The sequence below is a fragment of the Cryptomeria japonica genome, chromosome 3 (assembly GCF_030272615.1).
Source record: "Cryptomeria japonica chromosome 3, Sugi_1.0, whole genome shotgun sequence".
Classification (NCBI taxonomy): Eukaryota; Viridiplantae; Streptophyta; class Pinopsida; order Cupressales; family Cupressaceae; genus Cryptomeria; species Cryptomeria japonica.
In genome coordinates this window covers 263,038,448-263,062,599 of record NC_081407.1, presented here as the reverse complement: position 1 = coordinate 263,062,599, position 24,152 = coordinate 263,038,448, and the positions used below count along the sequence as shown (strand labels likewise).

Here is a 24,152-nt window from a genome sequence, read left to right as displayed (position 1 = left end):
TTATTTTGGTAGAATATGTTATGTTTTCTCAAGAACTCCTCTTGGAGGTAGATGTATTTTGAGAAAAGATCTCTTCTCCTCCAAGGATTCTCTTTACACTTGTTGCAAGATATATCTTTTTCAACTATCTTATCCTTTTTTGTAAGAATATTACCTCTTTAGCTTGGATTTATCAACATTGTTCCCTATAGGATATCTCCTTGGTGTTGAAGGTTAGGTATCCTTGTTTCTAGCTTCCTTAAGACATCAACATAGGGATATGTTGACATATTAAGGGGTTACATACATATTACTCTCTTTGAACTATATTGTACTTTATTTTTGTGTGTCTTAAATGGGGTTTTCATTCTCAAAACTAGAGAAAACAAACTCTTACATGAAATGCAACATTGAAATATGTATTATATGGGGTGCACATTCTCAAAACCAAATCAAACAAATTCTTACATGCGATGTCCTCAAAACAAGATATATATTTGTGTTACATGGGTTTACACATTCTAAAAAATAGAGAAAACAAACTCTTACATGAGAAGTTGTTGATACCAGAAACACCACTTGAAATTTAATTTCATGTCTTACATAGGTTGTTGCATTCTCAAAACTAGAGAAAAAAACTCTTATATGAGATGCTTAACACTTGAAGCCAAACATCACTTGCACACATGCACAAGGGTGAGTGGAACTAGCAAAACATAACTAGACTATTCCTACTTTCCTCCCCAACATGGATCACCTAGAAAAACACATCTAGAATGTGTATCCATGTCTTCTCTCATTCTTCTTCTCATGTATCACCTAGAGAAACACATCTAGAATGTGTATCCATGCTTTCTTCTCTTTCTGCTCATGAGCTCATAGCTTTTCTATTTGTAGTTCATGGATGATTTGTGGTCATTCTCTTTTATGCGATCACTTGTGCTCTTGAGATGGCATTTTTCAAGAATGGTATTAGTGGTTAAGAAATTTTGATATTGAGGTCTCTTCAGCTAGTTCACTTGAGGTCCTTTTTTTGGATTTTAGTTTTTGTGTTGTATGTCTTTTGTCTTTTTATCTAGTTGTTTGTCTTTGTTTGCCTTTTTGTTTCTACTTTGTTTTGTGTTCCCTTGCATGCATTTGAGTGAGTTAAGATCCTAATATTGGAGATTGGTTCCTCAAAATTAGTGATGTCTTATACCCCTTGTGATTGTGCTCCTAAATTCTCCTCTCTTTCATCTACTTTACTGTGAGTATTTTCAAAGGCTCATACTCTTGTTAAAGTGAGGGTTAAATGTAGCATTGTAAATTGTCACCAGGCCAATTTACACCTCATGTTTGTGCCCCTAATTTACCGTGTCCTATCCTCATCTCCTATCAAGGTCCATTATGTTCCTTCTCTATTTTTGATTCCATGTACACCCACTGATGGATTCCTTGGAGGGATATCCTTCTCCCTAAGTATTAATTGTGTTCCCTTTCAAAGAAGGAGCAGGGCACCCACGCCTTGGTCTTGGACCAAAGCACTCAACACCCTAGTCCCTCTTAGTTGGGCCCAATTTTGAAATGGGGCAGGGGTCCTATCTCTCTAGTGGGAATTCAATTCTGTGGATTTGCATGACCATTGAAGGTTAGACTAATTTGATCAACCTAATTTCATTTAAGAATCATAAGTTGACATCTTCAAGCATTCTCACATCTATGAAGTGATCATCATAGAATTTTTAGAGATCTTCAAGGTTACATATTCTCCATTCAACCATTGTGGAGAAAAATAAAATATTTTATATGCAAACATGTTTATGATTAGGGTTTTGTCATGTTCATGCCATTTCATACAACATATATGATTGCATTCAAGAAGCAAAGTATCAATATCAACAATTGCAAATCTAAGGTATATCTTTCCAGCATTTATTTTAGTATTTGCATTATTTTATTCAAGGTTAATTCCTAAACTAGGGTTTGACTTAGGCAAACCCCTATTCTAAACAATTCCCCTCTCTCTCTATGTGTAGGAAATAGGTACAGAGTTGTAATTTTCAAGATTGACATTATTTATAGAGATGAACAGGTTCCCTTTTGTATGGAAAATAGTTCGGAGGACCAAAGTGACCAGCATTTCAGGCCCAACAATTCAGGTTGACCTTTTGGGAACAAATCCAAGCATTGATATATTTCTTAGATCCAGGTTCGTTGCTCCGTTTGATGATTGTAGCTCACTGTTTATGCATAATCTCTTCAATATCCACATAATTACTCTAAATTTAGCATCTTCAACAAGTTCACATCAAATTAAACTCAAGGGAAAGAATAGGCACATCTAAAAGCCCTAGGATGTGATTAGAATCTAGATCTATTAGGTTTAGATCTATCAAATTCCTATATTTCCCTAATGTGATTGGTCCCTAAGCTATATTACTAGTGGCGGAAACCCTAATTTTCACCATATCACAAGCATCAACTATAGATATCAGAAATCAATTCAGGATCAAGATATCATTATGATTATCTCCTTAAATTTATTGAAAAAATGTTGGACAATGGGTCTAAGCAACCTTATCCTAGCATTTTTGCTTCTCTAGAATCTAGTCCTTTATGTATTAGTTTGTACTTTTTGGATCTATATTTTCTCTCTCCATAATCTATCACTTGCATAGACAAGAGAGGAAAAATGGTGTTGGGTTGATAGGGGTTTCCCTAGGTCAAACCTTAGGTTTGGAGTTATATGAATGAAGGAAAAGTTATAAATTAATATGTTGAATTACAACTCAACCTTGATGTTGTTGATAATGGTGATGATGCAATTCTCTTTGAATAAGATCCACAAATTTTGACGCAATAAAATTACATGAGAAGGCATAAATAATCAATCATGAAAATATTCTTTGATGAAGATAATTGTAACTTGTTGCTCCATAAAGCTCAAATTTGAACAATATTTGAAGGATATGGTGAGACGAAATATTTATTCTTGTGGATACTTGAGAATGCTTAGGATTAATAGATGTATGTATGGTATACAAATGAATTATAAAGATTCTTTTATATAGGGTTTCTAAGGTACTTGATAAATTAAATTGACCTCAACACTCATATTAAAATATCTAGATCAGGAATCAATTGATGAGAACTAGTACACTAACATATTTTAAAATGGGTTCATTTTGGAGGGACAAGGGTTCCTAGCATCCTAGTCAACTAGGACAAGGGTTCTTAGTGCCTTAGTCCACCTAGAAAGGGGTTAAACAAACATGGCTTAGGTGTAAATAGGCTCAAGACAGAGACCCATATTACCATATGATCATAGATGACATCAGTTTAATAGTGTAAACACTAGAAATAGGCTTGGAAAAGAGCTAGGAGAGGATACACTAAGGAAATGGCACAAAAATGATTGTAAAATTGTAAGGATCTATAATTTACAAAACTATGATAGGTAACACATTTAGCTCGAAATCTCATAGAATTTTAATCAAACAAAGGGATGAAAGATAAAAACCCTATGAATAACCTAAGATAAAACCACTCAACTTTAAATATTGCACTACACAACAATGCGCATAGTAGAGTCACCAATCTATTGGTTCTCCCAACTAATTACCCTGGAAAATCCTCTAAAGATCAACTAGCTCTTATGTTTAAAAAAATTGAGAAAATTACAAATGAACAAGAAACAACCACAAGGTTGATTTCCTCTGCACTATTGGTTCTACATGAACAAGGAGGGTGATCCTTTAACAATACCTATTTATTTAATCAATTAAATTTTGGGGTGAATATTGTAAAATAGAGATTCTCTTCACATATAAACCAAGAGAACATGGAATTTACTAACAACATGTATTAATTCTTGGACAAGGTTCATTGTTGGTCCTGAAAGCATATAATTTAGTTGTAACTTGAAGAATACTAAAAGTAAATTTATGATCCTTCAAATGTTTTGAGTTTGTTTCTAAATGACTAATACAAGACCTATTGGACTAGTGCCTTCCTATTTTTATAGAGTTAGTTTATAGGAAGAAAACAACATCTATCTAGCAAATTTAACTTTGACTAGTGAATTCATAGTATTAATGCCTTAACACCCTCGATTATGAACACAATCACAATGTAATTTAATCTAATTCAATGTAATTTAATATTTTTCTTGAAAAGAAGTAAAGAACAAAATATACACCATAAAAATATCATTTAGCTAAAGAAAATGATAAATGCTCATTAAATTTCGAAAGATGTTGAGTACAATATGATGGAAACAATTGCAGCTAAAACATGTATACCTTTCTCTATAGTTTGACTAAAAGATTTTATATATAGATATTGCATGAATAGGCTACTACTTTCTACTATAACACCTATACTTAACATTTTTACAAAAAGACCTAATCCAAAAACTTTCAAAATCTCATATAATGGATCAAAATTCCCTTTTATAGAAACAAGGGACCAAACAAGCTTAAAGAAATGTATACATGTCATATTTTTTATTTGAAATTCACATTATAAAAATAATATGTGAGGAGATACTGGATTCACTAAAGGATAAAATAGTATTTTATGCCCATTCTAGAGAATGTTGAGGTTGTTGAGGTTGTTGGAGATGTGCACACTTCTTGAGGAAGACACACCATATTCAAAATTGATTATGTGTTGGCTCCTAAAATGATTAAGATTTTCTTAGCACAATCATGACTTCAAGTACTCATGATGTGGAAAAAATGTTGGTTGTGTTGGCATTTTTGATGTTTATGTTGTGATTGTCATTGATGGACACACACTTGTATTGAGATCCCCTTTATATGTATGGACTCATGCTCAACCAGTATTTGTTGCAACTGGTATATTGCATACTAGTCTCTAGACTAGTGATTTTGCAGAATGTGTTTCCCGGTCTGAAGCAGCATGTCGACCCCAAGCGGTTTGTAGATCACAAGCAATATGAGGGAGCAAAGCGGCACAACACATTCTTACCAATCTTCATTTGTGACAAACTGGCAACCAGTATTTTGTATGAACTGGTAATACTCTGTGATGAGTTACCAACCGGCATTTTGTGATGAGTTACCAATCCACCAATTGTTTGACGGTGCTGACACATTAATGGTGATTCTTGTGTCGTGTTACTGAGTATGTCTAGATTCATTGAACCTAGTAAATTGTAATGTAATCCTATTGGACCGACATGAATTCAGATTCCTTTAAAAGGACATCATGTCTAGGGTTTTCAAGTTGTTGCTGAAAAGGGTTAATGTAGAGCTAGGGTTTGAGGTGGAAGTTAAGAACGATCTTATCAGAGAAGATCAAGTTGTAACTATGAGAGAGAGAGAGAGAGAAGACTGAAGTAATTCTGGAATGCATTAGCTATGAGCAATACTAGATCTAACCAAGTAGTTTATGCTATTAGATAGATCAAACACTTGCTGATTACTCACATCTTTGACAAGTCTATAGCCCTTAACCAGGTAGGCCTCAAAGCCTTTGTAAAATCCTCTAACAAGGTGGTTCACACATGTGAATCTAAAATCCTCTAACAAGGTAGTCTTTAATCGAACTTATCTCCTAATAGAGATTGAGATTCCTAACAGGATCTATTCTGGTGAAGAACATTGTAAGACCTTAACCGGTCTGGTTTCTATTCTACAGATAGTGACTTGTGAGTTCCATCTCATTGTGGTTTTTCCTAGTTGGGTTTCCACATCAAATATCCCGTGTTATGGTTGTATTGCTTTTGTGGGTGAATGTTTTATTCACATTTTGGTTTGCATGTGTGGTAATCAGTTTGACTGTCAGACTACTTTACCAGTTTATCTTTAGACTGTGTAAGTGTTTTAGTGCAGTAGTTTTTGGCATACTAATTCATCCCCCCCTCTTAGTATTCATCAATTGGTATCAGAGCCTACCTTTCTATAAGTTTAACCACTTGGAAAGAGATATGGGGGAATACACCTTGAGGGAACTTACTCAATGACTCACTAAGTCTAAGCAAGCCTACGATGATCTTATGGTCAAATACAAGGCATCTCAAGCAAAAAGAAGAGAACATGCAGAGAGGCTGATGGAACTATCTGAAAGTAGTTCTGAAGATGAAGCTAACATGGAAGCCATGATTGCTAAAGTGAATAAGCTGAATGATTCAAACTCCAATCTGAGAAAGGAGTTGGAAGGACTGACTATTCGATTTAGTCAAGAGCTTGAGAACCGGAGAAAAGTGGAAGATTTGGTAAAGGACAGAGATCATGAGATCTCCAAGTTGAAACATGAGATTAGTGCACTAACTACTCACCTTCATGAGAGAAAAATAGAAAAAGAAGACATACAAGGAGAACTGAACATTGCCATCTCTAAAAATGCAAGTCTTATGGAGACAAACACTGCTATTTCCAAAGAACTCTTTGAGTCAAAGGAAATACTTGCTAAGTTTGGCAAAAGTACACTCAAGCTAGAGAAAAAGCTTGAGTCATCTAGACCAGCAAAGAATACCAATGGTCTTGGTTTTTCTGGACATGAGGAAGGAGAATCCTCAAGAACAAATGCTGAAGCATCAAAGAAGCAACTGACACTCAAAGGAAAAGGTAAGCAAAAATTTAAACCTGTTTGCTTTAACTATCTTAAAGAAGGATACACTACCAATGTATGTAGGAGCAAAGCCTACAATAATTTTCCTTATTTTATCTAGATCCAATAAGTTCAATGGTCATTGTTATGCATGTAACAAGTTTGGGCATAGAGCATTTGAATGCAGGTCTGTAATGGATAACACTGGAAGATATCCTCAAAGGACCCAAGGAACTGGTCCTGAACCTTTTATGAACCGGAACCACAATCGGTTTAATGTCTTCAATCATCAGTCAAGAAGCGATGGTCATCAAGCAGCAACCGAATGGAGAGAAAGTTGTATGATTTGTCATGGTCATGGTCACACTACTGCAACATGCAGAAGGAAGAATGGAAACATATACAATGGACCTTGGAGAGCACCTAGACTTGTTTGCTATCACTACAACAAATCGGGTCACATTGCAAGATTTTGTAGAAGTAGAAAAATTATATCTGACGATATACCGGTCACTCAGGAAGGAGAAATAGATGTTGAAAAAGTTCAAGGAGACATGAAGAAAACATGGAAGAAGAAACCAATATTGTCGGAAGAGGAACCGGTTTCTGCACCTAGTGTGGAAATATCGGAACCGGCAAACTAAGCCTCAAAGGCTTAGGGGGAGCAAACGGCGAAATGCTTTCGAACCCCCAGTTGACACCAGTAAAAGACCTTAACTAGTATGTTATACCTGTCGCTTGGAAGAAGATTGAAAATGATAAAAAGGCAAAATAGGGTTTATGCCCTAATAGAGGAGCATTAATGACGATAGGTGAGAGACATGTATAAATGCATTTTTCAAATCATTTCTCACTATCGGTTTTTGAGCGAAGAAAAGTTTTCAAGTGCAGAGCAAAGAAAAGGTGATTTGAGCTTAGATTTCAAGAAATTGGATAACCTTGAAAGAGATTCAAATCTAGTTTGCAAGCGGTAGTGGAGAACACAAAGTGATGATTTGTCATCCGACGAAGAGTGAAGTGAAGCAAAATCAAGAAGCCCTAAATTCACATTTGAAAGGTATTTTTCATGTTCTTGAAATACTCTTCAATGGCTTCCGCATCTCATACCAGTTTAAGTACATCCATTGAGTCAGAAAGTTTCATTCAGAGGAAGTCCAAGTATAATGCTTTGTCACAAGTTCCAGCTAGAGTCCTAGTCAAAGAAGCAATTTCTGATTATATTGATTGCAAAATAGAAGACCTAGGGTCTTTAGCCATTCATACTCAGTTAGGTCTATTTTGCAAAAAGGACAAAAGGATCAAACCAGAATTTAATGTCATAGAGAAGAAGAAATTACACAACGTAGTATATTTCTTGGAAGACTTCACAGAGGATCACATCACGATCATCTTGAGCAGAGTCCATGGTGACAAGATGTACCTAGAGAGGATGCATGATATCATGCCTTAGGCAATTCGTGCAGTCACTAGTTTCTACAACACAGGGGAAGTGCCAGCCCTGAAAAAAGTGAGCAAAATGAAAATGACCAAGCTCACTGGTTCAACAAGTGATTCATGGAGCATGATAGTCAATCCTATCAAGGATGATCTGGTGAAATACACATTCATGGTGATTGGATACAAAACATTCTCAGCTAGTAGGATTAATTCTATATCTGCTACAACGGTAAATGTTGCTTACTGAATGATAAAAGAGGATGCATCTTTTGATTTATGCACCAGCATGCAAAGGTAACTCCTGCTAAATATTAAGGCAATCAAGTAGGACAACTCATTGAGGTTTAAGTTTGGACAACTACTGGTAGGGTTGTTCTTTTATTTCCAAGGCTACTTTTCGAGTGTAGGAGATGTCTAGTGGTCACCTGACCAACCGGTAACCAAGCAAATAAAGGAAAGTGTGCAAGCCATTGGAACCGACTACCCTAAGGTACTGAACAAATACTTTGATGAGTTCAGAAGAAAGATGAGTCAGAGGGTAAGAATCTCAGGTGACATAGTGAAGAAATACGAAGATGACATTTGTTTCACTATTCAGGTGGACAAATGTCTAATGGAGGCTGTTGAGCCTAGAATGGAGGAAGTGGAGCCTATGGGCTATGAGGTCATGTTTGACATGCTGGAAGGGTATGCTTCAACCCTTATTTCCTTGCCTCTTGATCCAAAGGCTAAGAGAACCGGACCCTACTTGGAGAGGATTGCACTGGTTGAAGAACCATCAATGAAGAAGGGAAAAGAACCGATAGCTAAGAAAGATAAGGCAGTGCCTATAGCATCAGCACTGGCTACCACTGCGATTCCAAGAGTGACCAAGTGGTCACCGGTAAAAGTCTTCGAAAGAAAGAGGAAGACTAAGGCAAATGAACCAGACTTCGAAGAAACCGAGTCTGATGAACAGCCAAAGAAGGCTAGACAGACCAAGAAGATGAAGAAGAATGAACCGATAGCATCCGCACTGGTAAATATAGATATCTCCTCTTACAAACCTTTGACACATTGTCAAAGAACAGTAAAGAATATTAGGAGAAAGTTACTTCATGATTTAATAGATTATTATGATGAATTCAATAGTGAGGAAAATGATGAAGTACTACAAGAAATCATTCTTTATTTATGTAAAAATGACCAGTCACCATCAGAGATTAAATCTCAGACACCAGATTCATTATTTAAAGTATTGGATAACAAATGGCGCATTGCCATTGAAAAGGAATAGGAGATTAGGGAGAAATTTTTTGCACAGTACTTCCCCGAACTCTCAAATTCAGAATTGTTTAATGCCCTAGATCAAAATAAAGGTCTCTTCTTTACAAGGAGAAGAAGACTCTGGTTGTTGGAGGGGAGAGTTGATGATGTAGAAAAAGATACACATCAGCACATGGCCCATGCTATCGGCTCTCACAAAGCACGAATGGCCAACCTCCAAGCAAAAAAGGAACCAGTTATTTCCAAACCGGATGAGGTCTTTGATGAGGAAGGAAACCTGGTGGAAGAACCAATGGACACCAATGATGTCACTCAAGACATAACTTCTGAGGGTACTGAACAGGTGCAACAGGCCGATCAGGGTGGTGTACAAGCTATGGACACACAGCAAGCTACAAAAGACTAGGAAGAGAAAAAGAAGAAGGATGAAGATGAGAAATAGAAGAAAGAGGAATATAAGAGAAAAGAGGAAGAGGAGAAATGGAAAGATGAAGAAAAGAAGAAGCAAGAGGATGAAAGGATAAAGAAAGAAGAAGAGGATAAGGAAGAAAAGAGAAAGAAGGAAGAAGAGGAGAAGAAAAAGAAGGAGGAGGAAGAAAAGAAGAAGAAGGAAGCAGAGGAGAAGAAGAAGAAGGAAGAGGAAGAACAGAAGAAGAAGAAAGCAGAAGAGAAGAAGAAGAAGGAAGAGGAAGCACAGAAGAAGAAGGAAGAAGAAGCAAAGAAGAAAGTAGAAGCAAAGCAGAAGCAGAAAGAAGAAGAAGACAAGAAGAAGATGGAAGAGGAAGAGAAGAAAAAGAGAGAAAAAGAAAAGGAAGAGAAGGAGAAGAAAAAGAAAGAAGAAGCAAACAAGACCATTGAAGCAATGAAGACCACACACATGGAAAATCCTAAGGCAACCGGTAGCCAAGCCAAACCGGCTGCTATCTCGAGCCCCATTGATCTCCAATCTACAAGTGAGTCTGAGCTTATGCAGAGCATCAAAGTTGCCCAAGAGTGCCTTGAAGACATTCAAAGGAAAAGAGAACAAGATATTATTCAGGCGGCTGTAGACACACTTACCAATTTAATCCCCGCTACTAATCTTCTTGACACTAATTCATCACTAGCACAACTCAAACTTCTGTGTACTGTAGTGGATGATCAAGTGCAGAGTCTAGAAGAAGCAATAGAGGCCAATGTAAAGAAAGAGCACCAAAAGGCTCTTAATGTTGCTCTAGTGAAGAAGTTGAATGAGCTTAGGACTGAACTGCTAAAGGATCAAAAGGACATAAGGAATGCCTTGGATGAGGGAAACTTGCTACTAAACAAAATTTGTCAACCTCATCTATTCTATGATGATGTGCCAGCCAAGAAGCAATAGCTTCAAATGAACTTACAGTCCTACTTGGGCACATTCAAGACTCCTTATGACTCCTTTGCAACATATGGGCAAACTGTTCACTAGTTCCAGATCTAGTCAGCCAAGCTAGAGCAAGAGATCAGCACACAGTCTAGGGATTTGCAGGAGCTTCAACTGGTATTACTCCCACGACTGTAAATTCTTTAGAAGTGTTATCTAAACTTGGAGGCCTTGACAGTCACACAGGAACTAAGCATAATAGATGCCATGGAGGAACAGGTATCACAGATGCAGATAGAGAAGGAAGTGGCAACCTCCTTACTTGAGTCCTGGTCCCTCTCCATGAAACAATTTTTGCAGGACTATAAAGCGGTTTTTGACAAGTATTATTCATTATTGTCATAAACTCTTTTATATATGGAAATAGGTTTTTCAGTGGTACTTTGTCATTATTGGCAAAGGGGGAGAAGTATATCTGGTTTTTGTTTTTACAATTTTGAAATTTTGATATATCAGGGGAGAAGTATATCAGGGGGAGAAGTATCTATTTTGAAATTTTGATATATGCTGTGATATATGTTATATGCTCTGAATGCAAAATTTCTATACACTCTATTGATAAAGGGATAGTGTATATGCTTAGGGGAAGCAATTTTGTCAATGGCAAGTTTTTTGTTGTAAAACACTTAGATGTCAAAATTTTATTTTCCTAAGTGTTGCCATCAATGCCAAAGGGGGAGATTGTTGGCATTTTTTATTTTTATGTTGTGATTGTCATTGATGGACACACACTTGTATTGAGATCCCCTTTATATGTATGAGTTCATGCTCAACCAGTATTTGTTGCAACTGGTATATTGCATACTAGTCTCTAGACTAGTGATTTTGCAGAATGTGTTTCCTAGTCTGAAGCGGCATGTTGACCCCAAGTGGTTCACAGATCACAAGCGGTATGAGGGAGAAAAGCGGCACAACACATTCTTACCAGTCTTCATTTGTGACAAACCAGCAACTGGTATTTTGTATGAACCGGTAATACTCTATGATGAGTTACCAACCGATATTTTGTAATGAGTTACCAATCCACCGATTGTTTGACGGTGCCGACACATTGACGATGATTCTTGTCTCATGTTACTGAGTATGTCTAGATTCATTGAACCTAGGAAATTGTAATGTAATCCTATTGGACCGACATGAAATCAGATTCCTTTAAAAGGACATCATGTCTAGGGTTTTCAAGTTGTTGCTGAAAAGGTTTAATGTAGAGCTAGGGTTTGAGGTGGAAGTTAAGAATGATCTTATCAGAAAAGATCAAGTTGTAACTGTGAGAGAGAGAGAGAGAGAAGACTGAAGTAATGCTGGAATGCATTAGCTATGAGCAATACTGGATCTAACCAAGCAGTTTGTGCTATTAGATAGATCAAACACTTGTTGATTACTCACATCTTTGACAAGCCTTTAGCCCTTAACCGAGTAGGCCTCAAAGCCTTTGTAAAATCCTCTAACAAGGTGGTTCACATATGTGAATCTAAAATCCTCTAACAAGGTAGTCTTTAATCGGACTTATCTCCTAACAGAGATTGAGATTCCTAACAAGATCTATTCTAGTGAAGAACATTGTAAGACCTTAATTGGTCTAACCTTAACCGGTCTGGTTTCTATTCTACAGATAATGACTTGTGAGTTCCATCTCACCGTGGTTTTTCCCAGTTGGGTTTCCACGTCAAATATCCTGTGTTATGGTTGTATTTCTTTTGTGGGTGAATGTTTTATTCGCATTTTGGTTTGCATGTGTGGTAACCAGTTTGACTGTCAAACTGCTTTACCGGTTTATCTTTAAACTGTGTAAGTGTTTTAGTGCAGTAGTTTTTGGCATACTAATTCACCCCCCCCTCTTAGTATTCATTAGGTTGGCTAAGATTGATTGAAATGAAAATGAAATATTATTTCATTTCACTTCATTTTAAATCTCAAAAACACCATGTGAAAGGCAACAATGAACCCTAACCGTGTGATCCTCATACTTATCCCCTAGGAATCTCTTTATCATCATTGCAACTATTACCATTCCATATTCTAGCCTAAAGAGTGCATCTAAATATAAGCCCATCTTATCAAGATTTGTTTCCACATGTATAATTATTTTTACAAACATGGAGGAAGGATTGTGGTAAAATTTAATTTTCATTGAATACTATCTTTCATATGCCAACCCTACTTCAAAATTGAAGCCATATGATGTATTGTTATTCCATAAAATTTAGCTAATTCTCTAGTGATAAAACCATGGTACGTCTTATGGTATCTTAGTAGCTCTTGTGCATTTTTGTAATCTATAAGAATTATAGAAATAGCATGAAAATTACTATTATGAAAATCAACATTGTTAAGAAATATTTTGAGGAGCTCAATTCTAGGAGCTAATTGTAATTATCAACATCTTAATTAGGCTCCTAGCCTAGCATCCTCCAAGAATGTATTTCTCAACTTTTATAATATTCCCAAGCATTGTCAACATGACTGAAAACTAATGCAAGCCTATTTCTGAGTAGCAAATTTGTCATGTTACTCTTCATTTTTCTCTCCATTTTCCTTGGCTTTAATCTTAGTTGCCCTATTCACCTCTAGCTCCTTTTCCAAAAATTTCACTTTAATATTTAGTTTCTCTAGTTCTTGAGTTAATGTTGTATTTGTCATATATGGTAATTTATCCCCTTCTTTTTTAGGTAATGGAAATAGCCCTATGACCATTATGTACTACTTTCTTAGCCTTTGATTTTCTAAATTTAACTTTGCAACATAAACTTTGAGTTTTCTAATAGTTTCCTTTGTGAATGAAGTGATTTTGATTTTCAATTATTCTTGTGAGGTACTGGTATCTCCTAAAATTTTGACAATTAAGGTGCAATTGATCCCTCTAGGGTCTTTGATCACTTGAGGATATAATTAATTTTTGGATAAATTGACCAAATTTATAAAGCATTATGATTTGGGTCAAAACCTAAGCCAAAGTGCAAGTAATGTGCTTGTTCATCTAATGTGGGAGCTCATGACATTGTTGCATCCTAATTGTATCAAATGAAATGGTACAGGAGATATCTTGGCTCTCTAGTAGCAGGATTGCACTATCTTTTATAAATTATCTCTCTTTTTTGGGAGTCACATTGGACATTTCTACATGAATTTATTTTCATGTATCAGCTGCCACCTACTTCATGTTTTCTACTATTACTTCTTTCATTTTCATTTTTTTTTGAAAATTTTCACCTTTGACCTTGATGATAAATTGATCAAATTCCTTTTCTATAATGAATTTTTCATCAACCATAAATTTATTACCAACCACTACCCTAGTAACATCTCCAATAACACTATAGGTTGTGTCCTTGAAACTAACAAGTGTCTTGTCACAAGGAGGTGACTCTACTACATCCATTGATGGAATTCCTAATTTATGTCCTCCCTTTTGACTACTAGAACTAGCAATATCACCACTTAATGCAAACTCTATTGCAGGATCCTAGTAATTGTTGTTGTAAAAAGGTTACTGGTTGAGAGATTTGTGGAACATGAGTAGGTGCACAAGACAAATTAGCCCCTCCCACATTAGGAAAATTAAAAATTTCCAAGGTGCTCTTGTAATCATCCATTAACAACCTAATCCTTAAAATAGGATTAGTAAACTTTGCAAAAAACCTTTTAAATGATGGATTTAGGCCATTTTTTGCTCCTCAATAAATTTGGTTTTGGCTCAATTATTCATTATTTTGATCACCTCTCCTTGAGTTTGAAAAGTTTTGATGAGGTCCTCAAACTCATCATATTGGCGCACATATGCAGAAAGCCTATAAGAGGTTTTAACATCATGAATGGAGTGCTCTAGGTCACATTGTTTGATTTTCTCAATCTTCATCCTATTTGGATGCAATAGATTATAAATTAATTCCATGTCTTCCTTTACCATTTTGTAGAAATCAGAGAAAGAGATTTTCGATGGCAAAAAGTAACCTTTCTTAATGCTACTCAAGTGTGTCTTATCAATTTCTTTGAGTTTACACATGATTTAAAGGAATGAAATTCTATCTAGGATATATATTGGTAATATGTGAGGTGCCAGTGGTGCACCATAGATCCTTATGACAATGTTATCTCCACACAAAAGCCAATCACCCCTATTTTGATCAATCCCTTTCCCTGGGATAAATTTTTTTTGGCCTAAATAATCTCTTGACCCTTTCTAATGATCTTCAATCAAAATTATCTCCCAAGTTTAATACCATTACCTCCTTTACAAACAACTCTTCAAAATATAGTAAAATTTGGCTTTATCACAATGTATATATCCACACATATGTCCATTATTTGATTTGTAAGGGCTTCTTATCTTCATCAGTTGGTCTTAACCTAAGAAGAGGCTTCCATGCCTTGATTCTACAAGAGAAAAATCTTTCTAATGAATTTAGGGTCTTGTGCATCCTTGTTACACAATAGGATAAATAATCATAGTGTCTTTTTTGGTCCCAAGACTGAATATCAGTAGAAAGAACCATGAAATGGATAGGATTCATGACCTTAGAATCTACACCCAAGACTTTACACAAATCATAGTAAGTCTTAAGAAAAGTATTCTTTAAAAATATCATAATTGAAAGGCTCTACGTCATGGTCTATGAATCTCCTTTTCTCCTTTGGGATAGATTTAGGCATAAAATTGGGTAATCATTTGACCTTATACCTCCTCCTTAACCTCTCATATTATCTTCTCAAATTTCCAAAGTCATTTGGTACTTGTGCATTAGGGTTTAAGTCAAAAACCTCACAAATACTTAGTGTATCAAGGCTTATAAGGAGAGCCCCCTTACAATTGAAAATTCCTCTCCTATCTAGGTCATAGACTTTAGATAGGGCTCCAATTAAATCAACATTTACAAAGGCATTTGGCACCACCATTTTTCCTAACCCTAGAGTCCATATATTGTGATGAGACTGACAACAAGCCATATCGTGGCTTCATGGGAATGAGAATCACTTTAGGAGTGGACCTAGAAAATTGTGTTGCAATCAAATTATGTCATATGGACAAATATGGGGACCATCTATGAGGGCCTTATAAGGATGACTTAAGTTGTTTATACTACAAATGGTCAAACTGGAAACATTGGGAAACATGGAGATGAAGGGGCTAATCATTAAATGTTTTAAAAGGCTTCATGAAACAACTTAAGTGGGGGAGTATTTGGACTAACAAGTCAACACAAAAATAGAAGATAAAGCAAAAGACTATGTGAAGGGTTTAGGGTTTTAGAACAAATAGGCCAAACAAGTCCTAAGAGACTTAGACAAACCCTAATTTTTTTGAAAAAGTACTATCACCCCAAAGATTGATCATAATCCTTAGAATTGTCATTTTCCATCTTAGATAAGATTTGCAAGTACTACCTTCAAGATTCAAATCATTTCCACACTCATGGATTTGAACCTTTAACTTTTACACTTAATTTTTTTAATTTGGATATTGTTAAGATTTTTATTATCTATTTTGAGACCATCTAAAACATTTTCACATTCTTAGTTATATTTAATGGCATTCATTTATTCATTTAAAATCATGTTGAAACTCACCTAGGCCTCATATAAGAAGTTGGCATATAAAAAAATTATGAGAGCATTGTAGCAAAATTATTAGAGAACTTAGACTATATATCCTTATCCTAGGTTCATCCACTTGATTAATGTCACTCATCATTCACCTAGATTCTTTAAGTTTTTCTATTAAGGGTTTGACTAATGAGAACTTTACTAGGTTATAACCTAATAGATTTTGTAAAAGTGTTCCTAAATACCATTTGTCCTTACTTAAATTTAGACAACATAAAAGGTGGGTGAAATCCAATGAATCACATTCTACCAGATTTGATCCATTAGTTCCAAATAAGATTTACACTCAATATCATATTTATGCTAATAGAGATCAATTTTACACTAACAAAGGTGATCGAAAGCAAAACAACCAATTTGTAGAATCTAAAATCTTTGTTGAAGTCAATTCAAATTCTAAAATATTAACAGACCAACTCTAACATTTGTCAAAACTCTTTTTTACCAACAAATATCAAACTAGATATCACATCTACTTTTTCCAATTCTAACATTTAATTTTAATAATTTTAATTATTAAATCTAATTAATAATCAATTGCTTTCTTCCTTTATTTAACCTAAGCATATTATGTAAAAGGACATTTTTCCCTTAGAAAAAAATTAACAAAGGGAACAGCTTCTGCCCATGTCCTACATCTCAACGTTGATATGGAACACCGTATTGAATAGAGTTGTAACATTTGCCACTTCAATTTGTTAGCATATAAACGTTCAATATCATTATTAAAAACTTATTTATGATTCTTAGTGTAGTACATGAAAGTAATACTTGAATAATAACTGAATCACTAATTGTTATTTTGTTCCACTTAAATTTTTCTTGGGCTTCCAGAACCTTTGATATTAATTAATGAAAAGTGTCCATTAAAGTCTTGAACTTTAAAGATGATGTTGCAAAATGGTTGTTCAGCTGTCATGCCAATCCTTACAGGTTGGGTGGTTCATTTCAAATTGAAGAGCACACACTTTTCCCCTGATAGTATTTAATATTCTAGTTTTAGTATCTGTTCATGTCATAAATGGCACCCAGCCAAAGATAAAGACACACTAACAAGTTTGAAAACACATGGCTGGAAAATAAAGAGTAACCCATCAATAAGAAACTTCAAAAATTTATTAGCTCCACTGTCTACTACCATCAATCATATTCCAAAATTTAATGCCATGGGTACAACCTACAACAACCACACAAGAACGGGCATTGCAATCTTGTCTGAATTTTAAAGCTTACCTACAATTTGTGGTGTGAATTTTTCTTTTATTTATAAATACCCTTTCCACCATTGTTACTTATTCATGCTGTGTGTTAATTTAATGAAGGATGGCTGTTGAAAGAGTAAGCAAGAGGCTAAAAGGATGGTGTGAAGAGAAGCAGAAAGTGGTACGTTTTAATGAGAAGAGGAACCCAGTAACCCTAAATCTGTTGGGAAGCAGCCCAAGAAATTCGCCATCTTCTTCATCTTCATGTGGGTTAGAATCATTTGAATCAGACTCAATAGAAGGTGATCTTCTGGATTTGGGTCCAGGCCAATTCAGTCAACCTGGCTTAGAGAAGTGCTTAGACTTAAAGGTAAAAGATTGCCCAAATCTTTCTAATCCTTAGGTTATAGCAAAATCTTTCTAATCCTTAGGTTATAGTATATTCGTGTGTGGTATAAGTTGGTTTTTGGATTAAATTGTGTTTTTTGATTTGATCGATGTTTTGGATCATGCTCACTGATTCATCATCAGTTTTTTGATTGATTGTTCGAAATTCTAAATGTTTTATCACATATAATAGTTTCTTGAATGAATTGAAAAGAAACTTTTAAATTAAACTGTGTTTCTTTATTTGATGAACATTTCAAATCACATTCAGTAATTCATCATCAATTTCTTGATTGTTTGTTTGCACAAATTTCTGATGCAGACTGGAGCAGTGTATTATCTGAATCCAAAAGGAGGAGCTGGTGTAAGCTCTATGAGCTTTCCAAGGAAGAAAAGCTTGGGATTCAACTCCATTGAAGAAGAAGATAAGAGACTAGACCTTAAACTGAATTTAGCCACCTCAAATTCCTTCAAATCTAGTAGTAAGACCAGTAGCAACTATATGAACAATTGTAGTAGTGATGATAGTGCATCAGAAGTTAATTCTACCATGAGGCTTGTTGGGTGTCTAAGATGTTTGATGTATTACATGGTATGTGGAACAGATGATAGTTGTCCAAAGTGTAAGGGATCCTTGCTGCTAAACTTTCTTGATGGAGATTTGTCCTCACCATAAATCAAGACAGTAGTGAATTTATTATTTTTTCTGGATTTCTGTAGATTGTTTGAACATTGTAACGAGGTGTTGGATAGAAATGGATTAACATCAGAATATGGGATCATTTTTGTTTTTAGCTCTTCTATCTTCTGATATGGCTTGGAGATTTACATCGAATAAATGGTTTCAATTTTAGAATATGGTATTAATTTTGTTGAGATCTTCTGATATGGTTTTGAGATTCACCTTGAATATAATCTTTGTTCCATTGTTTAAATACATGGTTCAATTTCAGATAATGGTATCAATTTCTTTTGAGTAATTCTGTTTTCTCATATAACTTTGAGATTCACCTTAAATTAAATCCCAGTTTTATTGTTTGAATACAACGTTTAATTTCAGAATATGGTCTTCTGAACTGTTATATCTTCTGATATGACTTTGAGTAAAATTTCAGTTTTATCTTTTGAATTGGATAAAATTAAAAAAACGCTTTGTCCAACCCACGTATGGACCCAACAGAGTGAATGGTGAGCGAAAATACTTAACAGTAATGACATACATATTAACAAGAATAATAAAATGGTGTTCATCCAAGATATAAAGAAGAATAAGTACACATAATAATCATTGTTATCCCAGCCCACTTTTACTGAAAAAAAAAAAATCATCATTGTTCTGTTGTGCTTTGTTTACTCATCTGGCAAGTGGATTTGTTTATCATGTTTTGGTATGTTGGTTCCCGTTTGATTTGTGTGATACCATATTTGGCCTTCGATGCATTCATGATGATATCTCATTTGGTTTGGCTTATATACAGGCTCTGCTTGTTCTCTTCTCATGTTTTTTTTCTCTTTATTCTGGCGGCTCTTTTCATAAGATATGATGTTCTTTCATTCGAAAGGCATTGTTAAGGTTTGGAAGTTTGTGGTTGTCTTCGAGGATGGTTTCTCACCTTTCTGCTATTATCTTGGCTTCTTCTATGGGCTATTATTTGGCTTGGCCTCATTTTGGTTCTTCTGGGCCTACAACATCCCCTCCTTATTTGGACTATTTTGTGTTTGCTTACGATGTTTGTCTTGGCAGGTTCTCTTGTAGTGATTTCTCTTCTTGTTCTTGGTCTCATATTAATCAGTGCTCGAATTTTTGGCTGATCCTTCAATTTTTTGGATGGATGTTGTTCTTCTTGATATTTCATAATGGGTAGATAGGCTTGTGTATTTTGAGCAATACTGAAGGGTTTTCTTACCTGTTCTTTCCCTTCAGTGCTCTTTGAACCAGACACCTTGTAATATATAAATATATATATATATTCAATGGTTATCCACTTTTATATATATATATATCTTAAATATATAATTTTAGAAAATTGAGAGATATATCAAATTAGAATTATTTTATTTACTTAAAGTTATTTTATTTTAGTTTAGATCAATTTTATTTAAGATATATGTGGATATAAAAGTTATGTGATGCTTATTTTAGAAATATTAAATATTAATATTTTTACATGTAATAGATTATTGTCAAATTTAAGGTAAAATATAAGCATTTTTGTTAATATGTCATTACACTCTACCACTTGTCCCTATTCTAGAATGTCTTTCATGTTAATTATTACTCCTTGTCATGTAAGGTACCTAATTATAAGAATCAACAATTATTAATTGAATGTTTTATTTATATCGTTTGATTAATTTCAAAAGTATTTTATTTATTTATTTTATTTTCTTAATGTTTTTTTAATAATTAGTAAAACTTAGTCTAAAGGGGTTGCACTCTATATTATTGTGGGAAAGCTTAGCCTAGCCCCATCATGTGAGGCCACATGCAGGGGACCTCATCCTTGTAAATAAAGCATTGATCCTCTACATCAAATCTCCCCTCATTGAGCTACAAAATAAGTGGGAAAATAACAAAAGACTATAGATCTAAGGTTTTGGTCCACCTTTGGCGTGGGAGAAAATAAGCATATTGAAAGCTATCTCATTTTTCTTCCTTTGCACTATTGTCCACTTACCTTTAGGATCGCCACCCTCTAGGATCTTATCTAGAACTTCTCTAAGGACTTTTCCTTGCCTCCAAGTGATAGAATTCTTGAACTCTCCCAATGCACAACCGCCCCCTTGATTGGAGCCATTACATCCTTAGCATCATAACCCATAGGAAAAGAGTAAACCAAAGTCCTCAATAAGGGCTATGTTGTACTTGGTAACAAGTTTCCTTTCCCTATAAATTTCTTAGGGGCTTCAATGCTAGCAGTGCCTTCTATGCCCACATCATCCTTTTCCACTAAATAATGTTGAGGGTAGGCATCTTTCTACTAGGTTCCCTTGTTGTCATTTCTTTGTTTAAAACACTAGGAAGTAATATGACAAGGTTCAAAGCATCTACAAGATCGGAAGGGGACTCCTTCATAGTCTACCATTTGGTGCACATATGAGTCTTTATTGTCATTGATGTTAGATCTATTGTTGTGGTCCATATGAGGATGTTGGTGGTGCTAGTTTAGAAGTGATGTAGTGTAGAAGTATATGGCGAAGTGTATAGTCCAGCAGTTTATTTTGTTAAGGTCGGGCTAATGATTGGTTGTATCTAGTTGTTGGTCCAAATGTTGTCCGGATGTCTATCTGTAGGTAATATGATATACAGATGTATGTAGAGTCATATGCAAATTGATATGGTGTTTTCATGAATAAGTGAATATGCTATGTTAACTATCCATAAGCTTTATGGATGGATAACTTTTATGATATAATGTATTTCTGAAAGGTTAATGTCTTTTGTTTGGTCCAGAAGATGTGTTACTATCTCTGCTAACTATTTTGGTGAACAATATCTTTATCCAAAATTTATGTATGCACCAGATATGTATCAAATGGTTGTGCTGATTGGAGTAGAATGATTTTGGTAATCTAATCTTAGTTTTCTAGTTGGATGGATGTTTGTCCTCGAGTGACATTTATGTATGTGATAAACATTAGCTTAGTTTCAAGAGTGTTTGAGGAATGTGTTGCATTCCCTGTCTTGTTTTTATCTTGAGGTTATTGTGGATCATCGGATATTGGTTCTAGTAAGTCATGCTTCTTTTGTGGTGGATCGCATATCTTGTTTTTGGGTTTGGATTAAGATATTTTGGGTAAAACAGTTTGTTATAAATTGGCTTATGTGTTTTGGTCTGAGCGGTTCTTTGTAGAACCTTTTTGAGGATATTTGGAAGGTGTGCCAACATGGTGTGAATCTTTACACGTCTTCTAAATGCCATCCACATAAAGTGTTTTGGGTTGATGTTATATACACATTACATTTCCTTTTTGGCTGACCTAGTAGAAATTATTGTTGACCCAATTGGTATATAAAAGATAGATCAATTGTGTTAAGAGTGTGTGTGTGTGTTGTATGTGTGGATAGATGATGTGCAAAAGTATGGAGATGAAGTAGTAAGGTATATGATGCAAATGGATGTGTGTGTTTAAAGTAACTTAGCAAAGCTCCAAATGAGCTTTCAACTATATGAACTATTATCTGCATGTGTTAGATGTTGTTCCTTCTACAGTTCAAGTTTATTATTCCTATTATATCTAGAAAATTACATTTCCTATCTTTCCCTAAAGAAGTGTTCTTCAGTTGTGCAAGTCCTCTTTTGTATCTTGCTTAATGTTGTGTGCCTTAGTCTGCAAGTCCACAACAGTGAGCTCTCTAGCCTATGGCATAAATCTTTTGCAAACACTTGTCCATATATATTATGTTTGGGTTTTCCACATAAAAATCTCGGTGTTCTTGTGTGGATACATTTATTGTTCATGTCATTTGCTTTCGTGTAAATCAATTGAATGAAGATTATGAATAAGTGTTTTATTTTGTTTAAGTTTTAGTATATGTTGATTCACCCCCCCTCTCAACATTCAATGGTGTTCAACACCATCTATTTCAAACACCCATCTTTAGTGCTGAAAGAAATCTCCACAGAGAGGCCCTTGGTAATGTCAATCTCTATCAATATCAAACATAAGTGGTATGCATATACTCTAAACAATCCTCACCAACCCCCAAAAAATCACCTAGTGAATTGCCAATAGGTTCAAAATAGGAATCACACCAAAATTGTAGAGGCAGATTCAAAAGTCATACCCAGATTGAACTCACTAAGAAAGATTTAGTAGTTGAATCAAAGGATAGGTGCCAAGATTTCAACATTACCAAATGTTGGTCACAATCCCATTGATAACTACACAAAATAGTGTGGCAATCTAAGATTCTATCAAAGACTACAACAAAAAACTCACACACACAAGAATAAGTGTGCAGGTTTCTAACCATGATAGGGCATCACATTTCAAAAATCCATAGGTGCAAATCCACAAAACTCATCCAAAACCCTCAAAATATTTTGATTAATCCATGCTTAGTGAAATAATTAACATTCTCATTGATTTCTTGTAGGAAATTCTCCCCCAAGATAACAGTGAGGGTGCTTGTCTAGTTGGATTGCCTAAGATGTCAAATGGAGCTTAGGGCCCAATGTAGGCAGGCATTTATTTCCTCGACCCATCTGGGCCCTGAATCCATTTTTCCCTATGCATAGTTTCTCCTCCTTAGCACTAATCACAACTCTATATGGGGGTTTGTGCTTTATGCCAAACCCACAGAGGAGCCTTCTTCCATCGTTCCCCATGCCAACCCAAGTAGTTATCCCTTCCCATTTTCTAGTCACTCCAAGGTTCTCTTATGACTTGAAGTACCATTGATGATCATGGGACTTTGCATTCCAACACCTCCAATCCAAGGATTTGCATGTAGGTTTCCATCTACAATTGCCAGAAAGAGCCCTAGTTTCAAAAGGAAACAACAAAGGCTACATCACAATGAGAGAATCTTTATTTTATTTGACTATATCATTTTATTTTCTTAATGTCGATGAAGTATATAATATTTAATTTTTTAAAATAAAATTTGATAAAAAATATTATTTATTTTAAACATTATTAGATTAATTTTTTAAGTGTAACATATATTTAAATAATAAAATTAAATATTATATTTTTATAATATAAAGATTATATATGTCTCAGACATTTAATGTATTTAATCTAAAACATTTAATTTTATCTTTCGAGTTTATATATCAAATTCAATTTATTAACTCCTAATAATCAAAGAACCTTTGCCATATAGACCATTCAAGTTATCAAAAAGTGAGTTTATTGTGTGTTATAATGATGTTCAATTAAAATATGATTACAACTTTTACATTATTCTATATAAACAAACATATCAATTTTTTCAACTGTATTCATAATTATAGCATAAAATATTGTGCAACCTTGCAATTTCACTTATATTGTGTATCCACTTAAGTGTCCACTCACTTAGTGACTATATAGGTTCATTTTGAACAACTATTGCATCAACAATTTTCTCTTTGAAGGTGATCAATTTTTTAATCAAAAAGTATCTTTTTATGTCCCTTTTGCATTAATCCTATGATTTTCTCATCTCCCACCATTTTTTAGCATAAGTTTTCTAGACTCTAGCATGTCGTGTAGACATCTATGGTAACTGTTAGCATCTTGTAATATTTTGTCATATTTTGTCATGTTTTTGGGTATTTTTCTATTAGGTTTAAAGTGTCATCTACCTGGTAAATCCTATGAAATGGTTAAAACAT

At 34.7% G+C, this 24,152-nt stretch overlaps 1 protein-coding gene across 1 annotated transcript; it reads left to right on the top strand.

Moving 5' to 3' along the window:
• Positions 1 to 17,456: 17,456 nt before the first annotated feature.
• On the top strand, positions 17,457 to 18,620 carry LOC131066822 (protein CURLY FLAG LEAF 2). Its single transcript, XM_058001679.2, has 2 exons — positions 17,457 to 17,809; positions 18,149 to 18,620. The coding sequence occupies exons 1-2, from the start codon at positions 17,561 to 17,563 to the stop codon at positions 18,500 to 18,502; spliced, it is 603 nt and encodes a 200-aa protein (XP_057857662.2). The 5' UTR covers positions 17,457 to 17,560; the 3' UTR covers positions 18,503 to 18,620.
• Positions 18,621 to 24,152: the final 5,532 nt, after the last annotated feature.

Coding starts and splice junctions, on each gene's coding strand:
- LOC131066822 (XM_058001679.2), top strand. CDS start 17,561: ATGGCTGTTGAAAGAGTAAGCAAGAGGCTAAAAGGATGGTGTGAAGAG. Junction 17,810..18,148: donor AGAAGTGCTTAGACTTAAAG/GTAAAAGATTGC, acceptor TTTCTGATGCAG/ACTGGAGCAGTGTATTATCT.